The sequence below is a fragment of the Amia ocellicauda genome, chromosome 4 (genome assembly GCF_036373705.1).
Source record: "Amia ocellicauda isolate fAmiCal2 chromosome 4, fAmiCal2.hap1, whole genome shotgun sequence".
In the NCBI taxonomy this organism is placed as follows: domain Eukaryota; kingdom Metazoa; phylum Chordata; class Actinopteri; order Amiiformes; family Amiidae; genus Amia; species Amia ocellicauda.
The window spans coordinates 30,466,574-30,478,843 of NC_089853.1; the positions used below are offsets into that span (position 1 = coordinate 30,466,574).

Consider the following 12,270-nt stretch of genomic DNA (forward strand, 5'->3'; position numbering starts at 1 on the left):
AAAAGCCATGTTGGCAGAGTGGCAGAAAGCAGACTGCCACTGCCCAGCTTTCCGTTGCTATGCCCTGTGAAAAATCATTATACTGTGTTTCCCAGCATACACAGTTCTTGGATCCCTTCCAAAAGCACTAAACTTGATATACATTAAGGGCAAAAAGAATACCTTACACAGCCTGAGGCTATTGTATTATTTTTTTCCCCACATTCAAAATATATGTTCGCCAGAAAAAGATCTTAAGTAAAGTTGCTGTCCATGTTTATAGAATTTTAAGAAACCTACTGCTTTTCATCTTGTAAAAAACAAATTAAAAAACATTGTTCATATTAAAATGATACATAATTTGTTAAAAGTAGATGCAGTGTCTGGATCTAACAACTCCATCGACCTACTGTGCTACACTATACATTACTTTTGCAGATGCCAGCACTAAAACAAACAGGATTTTATAAGGTTTTTTTTATTACATTTGAACAGACTAAGTTAACTTACACAAAAACTGGGAGGGAGAAAATGCTGAGATAGAGTTAAAGCCAACATCAACATGTAATACAATTGGAAATGGACAGAGCACAGCTAAAAGGGAATGACTAGAACCTAGAGTCCCTTTTAGCATTAGTTCAACTGAGATACAAACCCTGAGACAGTACTAATTTTGTTCAACTGTGTTATGGATCCAAATCCAAATATTAACACCCAAAGAGGAAAGGGAAGAACCCACCTTCTCTCCCATAAAACAAGGCTACTTCAGACTATTTTCAAAGTGCCAGTTAAGTTTATTTTACAGATGAAGCCTGAAGATTATATTTTTTGTCAAAGCTTAAAAAAAGCCATCTGAAATATATTTATTTCCAATCAGAAACCTAATGCACTTTGAGGAGGCATTTTTGCCCTGATTATTTTCTCAAAACCTGCCTGTGCTTCAAATGTTATATAATTTTATATAATGTTTGGGGGGGGGCAACCTTTGAAGCAAACCATTCAGGTATTTTCTACTTATCTTTTCTTTGGAGTGAATGCCAGATGAGCATTTTTGAAACATCTGGTCAGCTTAAAACTCACTTTGCAGGTGGATTTGAATTCTTTCAAAGTGCTTTCATTGCCTACTCTTTTTCAAAGTCCACCTGGAAAAAATAGTAAATTTTTCTCTCATATCTAGCAGCCTGACATAATTTGTTAGTTTTAAAAAAAGGTGTAACTGAACTGCACAAGGCCCTCCATAGTCAAACGTGTTCTGTTAGTTTTTCCCTTTCTCCCACCACTTTAGAAAAACTGAATGGAGAACCAACACCTTCTCTCTCTCTTCCTACCAGACCTACCAGACCTGACAATTTTTATTTATAGCAATTGCCATGCATTGTAAATACTTAATGTAAATATCAAGCTTTACCTGTCTTGAGTTATTTAAGCCCCCAATCTGACTAATAGACAGGTTTTCTCCAGCTAAATCTCACCTTTACAAGGAAGAACGATACACCGTACGTCCTCAGAGACCTTGCAAGCTTAACGTATTTGACTTTCGCTTCTATTTCTGTCATCTCCCCACAGTTTTTGTGATCCTGTTGGTTAGAAAGAGAAACAAATTATTCTACATGTTCTATTACTGTGGCATAGATAAACTGCTGATCTCAACGGAGACAACACTACCTTGCACTGCTTGCTTCATGTTACTATGTGTCACTGATAAATGTGCAGAATTTAAACATTACAAATTAATTTATAGAGGCATTTTGAATGTCTCAGGTCCAGTAGTGTTTGGTTATTGACTGCATTTTGCTTTGCCTGGAGACCTGAAATTTGATCTCTGTTTTGTCTTTCTTACAGGGAAGCTCAGTAAGTGAGCATATAAGGAATGTCCCATGTACTATACATTCCTAATTAATGTTCAGTAATCAAGAGGCATAATTCAAATTATTAAAAAATGCACCTGAAAGATTTTCTTTTCAGCTCCTCTCTGCTTGATATACTCTTTGGGCAGGAACTCCTTTAGGCTATATATATATATAAAAAAAAAAAGTTCATTAATCCATATTCAGAGGGAGATATAACAATGCATCAGTATTTTATTATTCAGCAATATGCCAAGTCTTTCCTGTTATCTGGACTACACCCAGGTAAACACAATGGGGGGCTAAAGAATAGTTAATTTTTTATATCAACATTCCTTATTTAGAATTAATCTATTTTATGAAGTCAGCATTGGGAGTTCTGTAAATCCTAAGGGTATGGTAAATTAATTCTGAAATCTGATCAAACTAAGAAGCTGAAAGCTATGAAATTACTAAATAGAAACAAACACAAAAAACAAAATATATATTTGCTATATATAGAGGCTTACTCCAGGAATCCAGGCTTGTGTTTGTGTTCCACATGGGGCCCGAACTGAATCTGAGCCTGAATTCCTGCAAACTCGCAGGCTTTATCAAAGGAGACCGGGTGAGAGCCATTTAAAATATCATCTCGAGCCTGAAAGACAGATGAGATAAACAGGTAGTTATACATACTCCCCTCCCCCAACAGTTAAAATGTATACAAAAAAAACCCTATAATTTACAAGACCATCATTCAAGATTTAAAATGACAAGGATATTTTTGCCGAGTCCTTATTACTTTACGGTCACTCCAATGCATCTTGCTTCCATATGGGTTTTTTCAGTGCAGCTCAGTGACAATTATAGTGTTTAAATTAGACAAACTGCGTGTGGGCTTCCAAGACACAAATGGAGCCGTGCACAGCAGCTAAATACCAATGTTACATGTTTTGTAATCTAAAGCCAAACGCTCTTATCATTTTTAAATAAAGGATTAGTAAACTCTACATAGATAACCGCAGAGACCCTCAAACAAAACAAAACTACAATGCTGCACGTATTTATTTAATGTCCTGTTAATTGAAATACTATCAGTATCTCAGACAAGCATGTACACAAGAGATGAGGCAATACGTTTAAATGGTACACGTCCCTGTAGGAAAGCGCAATGGAGGCCAGAGGACAACAAAAGCGCTAAAGACTTGACAGTGCTCCCTGAGGGGATATTTGACACATCTGCACATGATGTCATTTATTTTTGCACAGGCAGAGCTGTCCTTTTTAACCATTTACCCTTTCAATTATTAACACAAAGACCCTGTGAGGAATTAAAGAGAAAGGAACAGGATTAATCTTCTTTGAAATGAGGGCACTGTCCTTAATGGCGTTTAAACTGCAATAGTCCTGTGCACAATGTTATTCAGCTTTAAAAGGAAGTTAATAAATACATAATTATCCAATTGCAAACACAAAAAATGCCGTGTGCCCCACCGCCACCAAACAGGCAAAGACACACAGCGATGCCAATGGGCAAAGGCTTGAGCTATTCATGATGAACTGTAGGAATTTTCAGTGCCATTAGAACTGTTGGGCAGAAAACTAGGATATTCCCAGTAGAGGTAATTTAGTCTGAATTGAACTGGAACACAGCTGGAGCCCCTTAGAGACAATCCTAGTTTTGGAGCCTGCATACAGATCATGAATAACCATTGGTGGTAATTTATAAGAGGCTCCCCCTGGGGATTTTGCAGGGAACACTGTCAGAAATTGTGATGGAAAATGTACTTAGAGTATGTCAGATGAAAACGACAACTGTTGGAAGAAATCATCCTGCTGGAGTGCTGTAATGATCATCTAGAAACCAGAAGTCACCATGCCAAGGAGAGCCCGTACTTTCACTGCAAGCCATAGTCCTCTATGTCAAAACTGTAGACAATGTGTCTGAGTAGAGATTGAGGGGTACAGATAGGGATGTCACAAAATATTGGCAAGCCGACTCTTTTGGGCATCAGATTCTTGTCATATTTTTGTTCTTGCCGTCAATGGGTTTGTATGGAAGAGGTTGAACTACTTGGAATAATGCAGCAGCAGCTGTAGAGGGCTTCTGTAGTGTGGCTCTCCCAGTTCTCCCCTCCGATGCCTTCCAACCACTGGTCTGTGCGTGAATGGCTTACTGCTCCGGAGCCGATGGCTGTTCGATCTCCCTCGAGAATTTTGATGCCCATTACAACAGCTACTAAGCTAATGTTTATGTGCTGAGCCTTGTAGCAAGTGAATCTTTCCAAACTGTTTTTTTTTTTTTTTTGCTGACCCCCTGGGAGCTAGATGTTTGAACAATTTATAAGGCTGCACATGTTGCAATACGGAAAAGGGAAAGGTCCCAAGAAAACATGCTGCCTGACAACACTGAATGCCAAGCAGATGTCACCGCTTTGTTTGCCCACTCGCTATCCATGATAATCGCTCCTCTAATATAGAACGGTGAGAGTCTGATGTGGTCAGAAGCACAGCTAAGCACATCGATACAGTGCATAATGTCTATCATAAAAGCCAGACTCAGAAAAGCAGCATTAACCATACATAGAATTAAATCAAACAAAGGAAGATTGGCGCTTTGACGTCAACCCGGAAAATGACTTGTTTTGTAACATCTATGATGAACCTGCAGTAGGAATCAAAAAAAGGACTCACGACAGAAATAAATTAATAGCCATCTAATGGCACACTGATTAAACTGGCATCAAATTGTTTAGTAGGATGATAAAGTGCCTGCAATTTATGTCTTGATTTTGAAGCTAATCACTCTAGACTGAAAATACTTTTACAAATATCTGTTTACCATGGTCATTATGTGAATGAAAGGAGCATTTTGACTTAATGGCATCTGATGAATTCATCGCTTATTTGCGTACGACTCAAATTGACAATGCCTGGTTAATAGATGGTTCGAAGTGAGAAATGTAGCTGTGCACAATTATACAACTAATAAGTTATGTTTTAGTGAAGGAAGACTCTGAGCTTTAATAGAGACCCGTAAGCAACAGAGTACCTGGATCAGAGCCCTGACTGGAGCTAAAGCCTTAGATTTACCTGCACATAAAGCAAGTTGAGCTGGACTGGATCTCTGGAGTCAACGTTCTGGTCAGAATAGAAGAACTTGCGTCTCAGCAGCAGCGTTTCGTTCTCGTCCACTCCCTGCTCTCGGAAAGTGCGACTGTGATCCAGCCAGTTCACTGCAAACGAGAAACAGGCCGTCAATACACAAAGCAGACAAAGAGCGCTATTTTTTTTGTCTTGTACATAAGTCCTGCGGTAGCCCAGGATGATTTTTTGTTTTGACTGGTAACATCAAACAATGGCCATGGGCTCATGCGATGTAATGCAGCAGATAGTTTGAACATCCTCAGATAAGGCAGGGTCCTCAGGTACTCTGGTGAGATCAGAGGCTGCCAAGGAAAGGCCACAAATGAACTACCGGCATGTGTCTGGCAAAGACTGTGATATGCCATAATGAACTGGACTTCTGCATTTCCTGTTATTGCAGTAGTATTCACCTTAGTCACATTATCCATATTGTTGCTTTAGCACCTTGTGGGGTAAACTTGAGATTAATACATTTAGCTGTGAAAACACTACATTAGTCGGATTCTTTTGTTTGTCCATTAATTTCCACTGAAATAGCAGTTTTTTTCTTCTCGCCCCAAAGACTGACAGGCCCTTGATGTAAAAACAAAAACTAGCAAAACTAAAGGAAATTGAGAATTAAATAAGCAAGTAAATCAATCTATGGCATGGATGTATAATTTGAGGATGTGATTCCCCTAGGCATCAAGCAATGAGGCTAATATTAAGAAGGGGGAAAAAAAAAAGATAATTTTGGTACTTCTGAACTCTATTTGACTCATCTAATTAGAGTTTGTAGTAGTATGCACTTACATAATTAACACCGTTGGAAAACACTCTACTTATAATCTCAAGTCACACAGATAGGAAAAGACAGTTGGAATTGGAGACTGCCTAGATTAAAGTACTGCTGCAAAGGAAGCTATTCGATGGGAGTGGGAATTTCATTTTTTTATTCTGAATTTCTGGAATCCTTGAGTTCCAATTGATAACTTAATGGAGTTTTATTGTGCCAGTCACTAAATGGCATTAGAATATACCACAAAACCATCATAACAGCCGGGTGGCCAAATACAATCAAATAAATTATCGTTTCAGGAGAATGGCTCCCTCTCTGGGAAGTTTTTTTACATCCCATTGCCACAGCAAGGTAGTTTAATGGATTCTTAAATTCAGTTCATCAGACTAATATGTCAATAATAAAAGGATGAATTGTGATAAAGCTGCATGGAAGCTTTTTTCCATCATAACCACATTGGACACAAGACCTTTAGAAAAACACAACAAATTCAAATAAATGCACCAATTATCGCATAGAAATTCCTGTGCAAGGTAAATATCTAGCTAAATATGGATCTAATTTAAGCAGGAGATATTTTCAGTAAACACCATATGCTTCTTCCAGATGGAAAGTAGCTACTATGTTTCAAGAATAAAAAGGCGATTAAGACAGACAAGAATCAACAGGTATAACAGAGAGAGACGCTTGTTGTGTCGAGCTCAGTGCGAATGTTTGTCAAAAACCACTAACACCTTGCCTTAAAAACCATGGCAACTGTGGTAGCCCCAGTTCTACAGAACAGCTGTGCATGGTTACATAATACTAAAGAATATGGCTCTTATCCAACCCCAGCTCTTGTTGTATATGACTGATAAGTATCAATGCATTTTACTCCCTAACTGCATCAAACCACAATTCACCAGAAAAGGTTAAAAACAAGCACTGGTTTGTCAAATTATGCACTTATATAAAAAAAAAAAAAAAAAAAAAAACTGCAAATCTTTTTTTTTTTTTTTTTTATCCAGTCGATTCAGTCATTGCATTGAACAGATAGGAAAAATATCACAGAAGGGAAACGATAGTAAAAAGATTTCAAGAATTATATTGCATCTTTCTTGCGTTTAATTAATTGTGTGTTAAAATATTCTACTAATGCACATATCTATTGCTTCTAGTTTCAATGTGATTTAACTGAATGAGGATGCTGTCAAAAATGTGCTTCTGGGAAAACAGGCTGGCGGAGGCAAAGTGGGGACATGCAGCATTGTTACACCCTCTATGCTCTGGGCTTTCAGGGCACAGTGTTAGGCTGATGTGCATCTCCCCCTTCTATTACAATTATCAGCAATATACACCGAGACACCAGCAGGGAATCACACTATATAGAGAGCAACAACAATAAAACATATAATGCAACCAACAAAATGGTCTTTTCCTTACAGTCATCATCCGTGTGAAGCTTAGCTTTCAACTTCTCCATTTTTCTCTCGTCTCGCAAGAGAGTTCTGTCCTTCTTGAGGGTTCCGGTTCCATCTTCCTTCTTTTCTTCCACGACCTCCTGGATTAAGGAGTATTCTTCATAGTTTGTGATTCCTGAAAAAGGAGATTAAAAAGTGCTCAGAGACGGAGCTGTAGATCACCGACAGCCTGGGTCACTGTGTGAAACCATTTTCATCTTTCCGTCCAGGAAATAGATAAAGGAATATTGGAGGCCAGCCAGAAAACTAAAGTGAGAAATCAAAGGAAGAGAAGCTACGGAAACCTCAGAACAACTAGAAGTGTGTATACAAATCCAGCGGGCATCTTTCTCACTTTTTGCTCACAATTTCACAGAGACTCAGCCAGGGTAATTGAAATGTATGGCTCCGGCAACACTTTGCAAAAAAGGAAAGAGTAAAGGGCATCTGTGATTGAACTGTAATTGTCTACAATCTTATTAAAAAAGAAAGAGAGAGAGAGAGAGAGAGAGAGAGAGAGAGAGAGAGAGAGAGAGCACTTTTCAGATTTCAGTCTAGTAGAACATAATGATTAAATGATTTTCTTTCAGTAGCTCAGAATATACATTCAGTTCCTTGGGATGGTTTCAGCGGTTTATGTATATACAAGGTCATGAAAAAGAACTCCAGCAGTTCAAAGTTATTACAGTTGGAAACCAGAGTTATTTGTCGATGACCCTGTATGGCAAATGTAAAATCATTTTCTTATTATTAATGCTAACACCACTGCACAGTGCCACATCATATGGCTTATATATAATGAGGTGTTTATATATTTAAAAAATGATCACATTCATTCACACCTGTATCTCAAAATACAATCCTGCAAAAGTAATACTACGGAAGCTTGCTGAAGCTTTTATACATACAATTATTTCTCTAAGTGTTTGAACTATGGTGTTTCAATAACAGGCAAATTAAATTGAATTGTAGTAACAATACAAACCTATTCTACTGCATATAGTGACAAGCAGCTCTCCCACAGTTTTGGAATCATCCACCATGATGGTTTTCACTGCACCATCAAGCATCTTTATCTTCTGTGGCCTCTGTTTCTTCTTATACTCCAGAATATCCTGAACCAGAACCAGGAGTCAGTTAGAATAAATAAAGATGAAAGGAAAAGGAATGCCCCCACCTAAGTATTATCTAAATGTAGCAAATCAGCCCCTACACCCCCTCTCCCAATTAATTTAAAACATATTGTATTGCAGCCCTGTAGCTGTGCTGCTGTTCAGACAAAACAATGGTGAATTATATTCACTTTCATTTTTTGGTTATGGCACATTAATTGTCAATTCACTCCTACTTGAAACCATAATACTTTATAATATACAATATGCATTGGAATATAACTCCAAAGGAGCAACGGCTTATGATGCAAGGCTTGTCCAATTCTTTGAAGGCAGACTTCAATGGAGCATCAAGCCCGAGTGTCAGAATCGGACTGAGTATTAATGAGGGATGCTCCTTTCAGCCTCAGACTAAAACACTTGGTATTCTCTGCCAGCTGAACTTCAGTTTTACCATCAACCCATAGCTGCTGTGGCAGGTAAGCTAAAGGCCATGTGTGACAGGAAGATACAAGACTGTGTCAGGATTGACACTGCTCATCTATCAGATAGACATGTCAACTGTGAGGTCCTGGTTTTACCCCATTCCGTAGCATGTAATAATCCAAGGTTCTGCCTGATTCCAGCCAGATTCCTTTCCGGGGGTCCTCATCTGAGAGGAATAGTCCATAATCGGAAGCTGGAATAAGAGAGACTAAGTTTAATACCTAGCAATGCTGTCATCATTCTATTGGAAGGCATTGACAGTGATGCAAAGTGTGGAATTAAAATGAAATAAAATAAAAAAAGACTCATAATAAACATCCCTTTTGATCACCTGCAGCTTGTTTTGACAACTGTGTATGATTCCACATCTGTGGGGAAAGTAAAAGCCTTTTCTTCCATGTTTACAACCGCTCATAGCACTTGGTAATACCCTCATTTATTCATTCCATAAAAGCAATGATGAAACAGGATAGTTAACAAAACCCACCAAAAAATGCAGTTCCCGCTCGCTGTCGAAGAAGTCTTCTCAAAATTCTTGACATTTATGTTAAACATGAAATTTATTACCATACTAGTAAAGCTGCCGTTACTCCCTGTCTGCAAGACATTGATAAAAATCGGATTCAAGGTTTAATAAATGTGCAAAACAGCAAGTGCTTGAGTCAGCCCAAATTTGTGAAGCAAAAAATAATCCTTTATGCCAGAATGTAATGCAAGATTATAATAGTAACTACTGACAAAATACATAAGATATTTAACTTTAGTTTTGCTGACATTAGTTAAAGATGTAGAATCTGATTTTTATCTGCCTGGCTTTGCAGGCACCATTTTTTTTGTCAGAAGTAGGCACTTATGATGAATTGTATAATGTATATAGTATCATTTTCTATCCATTGTGCTCTTGTAAAGTGGCCTAGGATAAATGGGTCTGGCAAATTCATTATAAAATAAAATAATGACACAAAAGGAGCACAACATCTGAATGCACAAATGGCAGGAGGTGGGAGGATCCTACAGGCTTTCAGTTTGACAGTTGCCACAGGTATATGGACAAACAGTCTTTATTTATAGGAAAAATACATAAATAAAAGATAATGAAAGGTGACTGGGATATATGATGTGATTGTAAGTCTTGAAGTGTCATGTTTTTGTTCTTGTCCGTTATTACATTACAAATGGGAATTCATACGCCGGCTATGAATGGGCAATGTACCTTGACCAGTCTGAGCTTCAGGGACCCGTTCTCTTATGATCCTGCAAGCATCGTACACAGCAGTCGAGGGCTCAAACTGCATGGTCTTCACCACGTTGCACTGGCGAACACATATCTTCAGGGAGAGGGCCACCATCTTGACAGGTGAGGTGTGGAGAGCTCCTAATTTTTACACCTGGAAGAAAATAAAGAAAAAGGCCTAGCTTAAGGACAATTTCCACTGAAGGGATTAAAAAGTAACTTCTACATTTTGTCTGGAGAGCAATATCTGGGTTTTAAAGATATTACATTAAAAAGTGAGAGAGAGGCCGAGAGAGAAATAAAGTGGGATTTTAGTCTCCATCAACCTTGTCTAACGCACCACTGCCTCCTTGCCAACCCGACCATTACGGGGTGATTTCTTTGCTTTGAAAGTGTTAAACCCTGCTAGGAAGCAAGGGGCTACTCTGCTTGAAACTCATTCAGTAATGAGCAGATGGATCTTCAGACCTTTATATTTGAAGTGAACCATGAAATTAATGCAAAGAAGTCAAAGCTGAAAATAGACTTCTGCAAAGTGGCTCAAGTGAGTGGAAAAATAGACAAGCAAACACTAGATGCCCAAATGTCTAGTGGTACAGTTCATAGAATTGGGAAAATACAGTTGGAAAGCTAATTTTGGGGGCACTTAAAGCATTCATTCTGAGTTTTTGATTGCTCAGGAATTTAGTTTATGGACTTAAAAGGTCAAGTGTACTGAATGACTAAATGTTTTTACTATCACAGAGCATGTAATTATGATCAGTCTCTGCAAAATACTTCAGCTGAATATTATATTATCCAAATGAAACTTAGAATTCCCTGCAATCATTTACAATTATAGGTCACTGCAGACAAAACTAAATGTTGTATAGATACAATAACTTCACTGCATATCATTCCCATCGCCACACCTGTCACTATACAATGTTTTCTAATGTTTCCATGTGTGCTACTTTAATCTGTGTGACTTGAAGATTATTACAAGCATAGTATATCTTATAAAGATGATTGAGATTGGAAATAATCTACAGATGTATATTACAAATACTTCCCATTATACTTGCTTTGATACAATTATGTAGGATATAAAAAAAAAAAAAAAAAAAAAAAAAAACTGTACTTGTGTGATATAGGCTTTATAACATGTTTCAGACAAGTGTTAACCCTGTGACCTGCCACAAATCTGCATGGATTTACATCAGATTCAGTAATTTAATATTTGCTATGGACAACAAGTGTATACTTCGGTCTTTTACACACCTACACTGTAGAAACAGCAAGGAACACACTCTTTATACAGTCACATTTCTTCTTGCGCAGTATGCGTAGAGAATGTGCCTTTAACTTGTAAACTGGTTTGTTATTCCTTTCATATAAATACTAGTTAGATTTAGCCTTCCAAAATCTTTAGAAACAATTACAGTTTGTAGCTTTCCATTATTTTTTAATTAAAAATAGAAACATTAAGAAAATAAACCTTTGTTCTGTAATAGAATAGGCTTTTATTACAGTTTCATGTAACACAAAAAGGCATCAAATCTATGATACTGCAGAACAATTCTCATTAATGAGCTTTTTCCTGTTACATACAAAACTGTACTGCAAGAGCTGATAAAGGGAAACAAAAGCCTTTTAAAACTGACAATCAGAGGTCTCTGTGACCCTGGTGTAGCCACATCAGTTTACAACAAGGGTCAAATTAGTAACAAGGAACACATTAATTCCATAGCTGAAACCTCTATTGTTACAACAAATGTAGTACATAATGAACAATTCTGGATCCCATGGGCAATTCTCCAACATGAATGCCATTTATGGCAGACCAGACTGATTCATGATTATCATACTACCAATCAGGGAATAATTTAACATAATTTAACATCAGGATTCACATTCTGAAGAGCTTGGTAGAAAAATAATTACACAACAGACATTTAGAGAATTGTGAGGACTCATAGCAGAGAGGAATTGTAATGGAGAATCCAAGTGGCCTGCTTTGTGCATTCATGTACATGGGAGAAAAAAGTATGTTACAACTGGCTTATCAGACTTGCTGCTGTGCTGATGTCTAGCTGTATACTGCATTGCAATGCTCTGACCTACATTTTCAAGGAGAAACCCCCCCCCAAAAAACTGCTGAACCATCTGTAGTTTCACAAGAAATTATAATATTCCATGTCCTAAGTTGATTATAGCCTATTTGAAATGAGAAATTGGGCTATATAACACTATTACTGACCTGTTTTGCAGACATTTAATATAGACTTAA

At 37.6% G+C, this 12,270-nt stretch overlaps 1 protein-coding gene across 2 annotated transcripts in view; it reads right to left on the reverse strand.

Annotated features, from left to right (window-relative positions):
* The window catches only part of LOC136748257 (talin-2), a 130,130-nt gene that overhangs the window by 53,446 nt on the left and 64,414 nt on the right, over positions 1-12,270 (reverse strand). For both annotated transcript variants that reach the window (XM_066701857.1, XM_066701856.1), the window contains exons 3-10: positions 9,981-10,155; positions 8,863-8,960; positions 8,155-8,284; positions 7,153-7,305; positions 4,899-5,041; positions 2,336-2,463; positions 1,925-1,988; positions 1,452-1,556 (exon numbers count right to left, since the gene is read on the reverse strand). In XM_066701857.1, coding sequence (XP_066557954.1) covers positions 1,452-1,556; positions 1,925-1,988; positions 2,336-2,463; positions 4,899-5,041; positions 7,153-7,305; positions 8,155-8,284; positions 8,863-8,960; positions 9,981-10,116 — 957 coding nt within the window. In that variant the 5' untranslated portion in view covers positions 10,117-10,155. The remainder of the gene's footprint in view (positions 1-1,451; positions 1,557-1,924; positions 1,989-2,335; positions 2,464-4,898; positions 5,042-7,152; positions 7,306-8,154; positions 8,285-8,862; positions 8,961-9,980; positions 10,156-12,270) is intronic.